Source organism: Morone saxatilis, unplaced genomic scaffold, assembly GCF_004916995.1.
Source record: "Morone saxatilis isolate NCDOM2014 unplaced genomic scaffold, NCSU_SB_2.0 Contig14, whole genome shotgun sequence".
Lineage (NCBI taxonomy): Eukaryota > Metazoa > Chordata > Actinopteri > Moronidae > Morone > Morone saxatilis.
Genome location: NW_023339696.1, coordinates 38,436 through 41,869, shown reverse-complemented (window position 1 = coordinate 41,869; position 3,434 = coordinate 38,436). Strand labels below are relative to the sequence as shown.

The 3,434-nt window shown below is 41.3% G+C and overlaps 1 protein-coding gene across 1 annotated transcript in view; it reads right to left on the bottom strand.

Moving 5' to 3' along the window:
• LOC118323022 (serine/threonine-protein kinase SMG1-like) overlaps positions 1–3,434 on the bottom strand; it is a 43,921-nt gene that overhangs the window by 22,500 nt on the left and 17,987 nt on the right. Inside the window, exons 17-19 of the mRNA XM_035654934.1 lie at positions 1,309–1,620; positions 953–1,094; positions 485–635 (exon numbers count right to left, since the gene is read on the bottom strand). Coding sequence (XP_035510827.1) covers positions 485–635; positions 953–1,094; positions 1,309–1,620 — 605 coding nt within the window. The remainder of the gene's footprint in view (positions 1–484; positions 636–952; positions 1,095–1,308; positions 1,621–3,434) is intronic.

Here is a 3,434-nt window from a genome sequence, read left to right as displayed (position 1 = left end):
TAATTAATATTATTATTACTACAGTTACTATTATTACTATTGTCACTGCTGTTTTCATCGTTGTCATCATCTTCTTCATGTTCATCATCATCAGTCAATACTATTAGCACTCACTCACTCACTCACTCGTCGAGGCAGACGACCACCCACCTAGACCCAAAGGGTCTGTCCTAGGTTTCTGCCTGGGTCTCTGTAAATAATGCTATAAGGAGTTCGGTCCAGACCTGCTCTATTTAAAAAGTGTCCTGAGATAACTATTGTTATGAATTTGCGCTATACAAATAAAATTTAATTGAACAGTGTTAATATCTTAGTGTTTAGCAAGGCGTGCAGGGCCTTTGTTTGTGCTCTTTTTTGTGATTTACATTTGGTTGGTGACCAAACCAGTGAACACTTTAATAAAACACCAAATAAAGCCTGACAAACATTTCTAGTATAAATTCCATTTATATTACAGTCAAATAGAAAGTGTGGGTATACATACTTCTTGTCCAGTGAGTGTGTTCTCCAGGGTGGCAGTGCAATGGAGCTGCAGGGTGGGCAGGGTGGGCAGGGCGTCAGACAGAGTGAGGGTGGACAGGCGAAGGGGACCCAAGCAGATCCGTCCAGTCTGTTTCAGGCAGCGCACTAAAGTACTGCAACATTACATCATATGACTCAATAAGAGACTGCATAACTCTGACATGCAAAAGTAACGAATGCTCACATCAATATTTACCAAGCAAGTCCAACCATGACAAATCTTCTAGGTTTTAGTGACTTTTTCTCAGGTTGCCCCTGTATCGCAATATATTACAATATACTGATATGTATATCCTGTATCGTGATATGCATCGTATCACCAGATTCTTGCCAATACACAGCCCTAACCCTGAACCCTTGAGGACCTGATACTAGTTTCTGTGTCCAGCACACCTCAATATCTATGACACACATGAGTGTGAACACTCACTCTGGATTGGCTGTGTTCCTCTGCTCTTGCTGTTGAGTGAATTTCGTCATGGCGCAAACAGCGCTCCGAAGGAGCTGCACCTCGATGGCTCTCTGCAGCTCAGTTGGATCTGGACTCATAGAGGGAAGGAGCCTCTTCAGATCTAACATGCACACACACGAACCACAATGTAAAAGTTTTGAGGCGAACGGGAATGTTTTAAGACTGGTGATTATGATTCTGTTTTGTTGGACAAAGATTGTAAGTACCTTTTAACACAATGACAATATTTAATTAATTATTATTAATTATTATATTAATTCATATTTACAGGACTTAAATGTTATTTTCTAGATTGTGTCCTATAATGCACATACCTAGCTTATCCTTACTGCTAGAGAGCGAGCTGTAGTCCTCTCCAGGCAGCAGCTCCAGCTGAGCCCTGCACTCTGCCAGATCTCCGTCCTCAAAGCAGCTCAGGGCCTGGATGTAGTTGAAGTCAGTCCTCAGGTTGATGCTGACTGGATTGGTGGAGTTCTTTTTGAGGGAATGGACGGTGGCCTGCCACTCTTTAACAGATGCCCAATCACAGAGTGCCAGGTAACACTGACACGCTTTGTTGGCCAGAAAGTTGATCACCTCAGGAGAGCACTCGCTGGACTTTAGCAGAACTGTCTTCCTGCTGTCACCTTTTCAGAGAAATACACCACCAGAAAATCCCACTCTTAGCAGCAGTCTTACGAGACTAAACATTAGGAAACATTATTAGTCTTTTAGAATTAGATATCCGATTGGATATCAGGAGCTGAAATGTTAACACTATTGAGCCGGTTGTCCCTATACGCCCACTAAACAAGCTGCATAGGGCCTTGCAAATTAAGGGAGCCCCTGACGTGCAGCTTTTGGTCCGTCTGTCTTCTAGGGCTGTTCTGTGACTTTGTGCCTGACCAAAGCAAATGGGTGAAATACAACTATTTATACATTTGACCAACAGGCAACAGTGTTAATAAATAGCTTGTGAACGATAACATACTACCGTGTTGTGCTTGAATGTGCGTTCCAGTGTGCATGGACAAAATGAAACTTGCTGTGTGTGTAATGCTGACTATATAATATTGTGATAACTGGACTAATTACCAGGCAGCAGAGGCAAAGCTCAGTGTTTGCATATTTTTTCATTTTATATTCAATTATATACAATTTTGTTAATGTTAATATTCACTTATCTTAAAAGACTGAAAATATTCTTTTCAATAAATACTGTTTGTTCATGCGTCATTATTTTCTGTGTAGGTCTACTTATTCTTAGATCTGACGTCTGGTTTGCTCCATCTGTTGGTCTGATAGTTTGGTAATGACAAATGGTTTACATGACTTACAGGTCAGATAGGAGGGCCCCTTAGAACAGGCCATCATTAAAGCCCGAGCACTGACCGTGTGAAAGCCCTATTGTAATTGGAAGGATTCTTGTTATTAGGGCCCGAGCACTGACCATGCAAAGGCCCTATTGTAATGGAAGGAATTATTATTGTCTGCCTCTTCAACGACATATTTGGCGGCCGCAACATGCTCGAAAAGTCAGGAAAATTTGCACAAAATTCAATCGTTCGAGAACTCGACGTATGCAATTGTCCCCGTGCACGGGCGCCGCCAAATGGCTAAGGCCTGCCCGCCAGAATCAGCCACCAAGACGCGTAAGGCGTGTACGGAAATCGGTACGCATGTTTATCGTACTATTTATTCTGAAGCAGAAAAGCCTCTTGGACCCAAACCAACAGGAAGTCGGCCATTTTGAATTTAATATGTAGTTTTACCACCATCTTTTGCCTTTTCCAGACGTTCAAACTCCTCTTACAGAATTTGTCAGATCGACTTCATATTTGGACGTTGCGCTGTAAGGACGGTCACCATGACTTTAGTTTCAGCATGATGTCACAGTCTGGATGTTAAAACTACGGCATTTCAACGAAGTAGCCCCGGCAGCACATTTACGGACACATAGAAACATTAGTGGGCAGATGTATCAGACGTACAAAGAAAGCCTCAAAGACCCACACACAGGAAGTTGGCCATTTAGACAATAATGTGCAATTTTGGGTGTTTTTTTTCCATTTTCAGCTGCAAATATTTCTACTACACAGAGAGGATCACTATATTTATGTACGACGGAGTATTAGGGCCATACTAAGAGAAAAAATGATTTTCTTTTGGAAATTACGAGAATAAAGTCTTATTACGAGAATAAAGTCTTAACATTATGAGAATAAAGTCGTAACATTACGAGAATAAAGTCGTAACATTACGAGAATAAAGTCATAATATTAGGTCTACGAGAATAAAGTCATAATATTACGAGAATAAAGTCATAATATTAGATTATGAGAACTGTCAGCCTGTTGCCTCAGCCAGCAAAACTGTTAAAGGATTAAATGATGAATACGTTAGTTTACCTGTTGACTGTACGGTACGACTGAGACAAACAGTGGCTGCTGGGCTCAGGCTG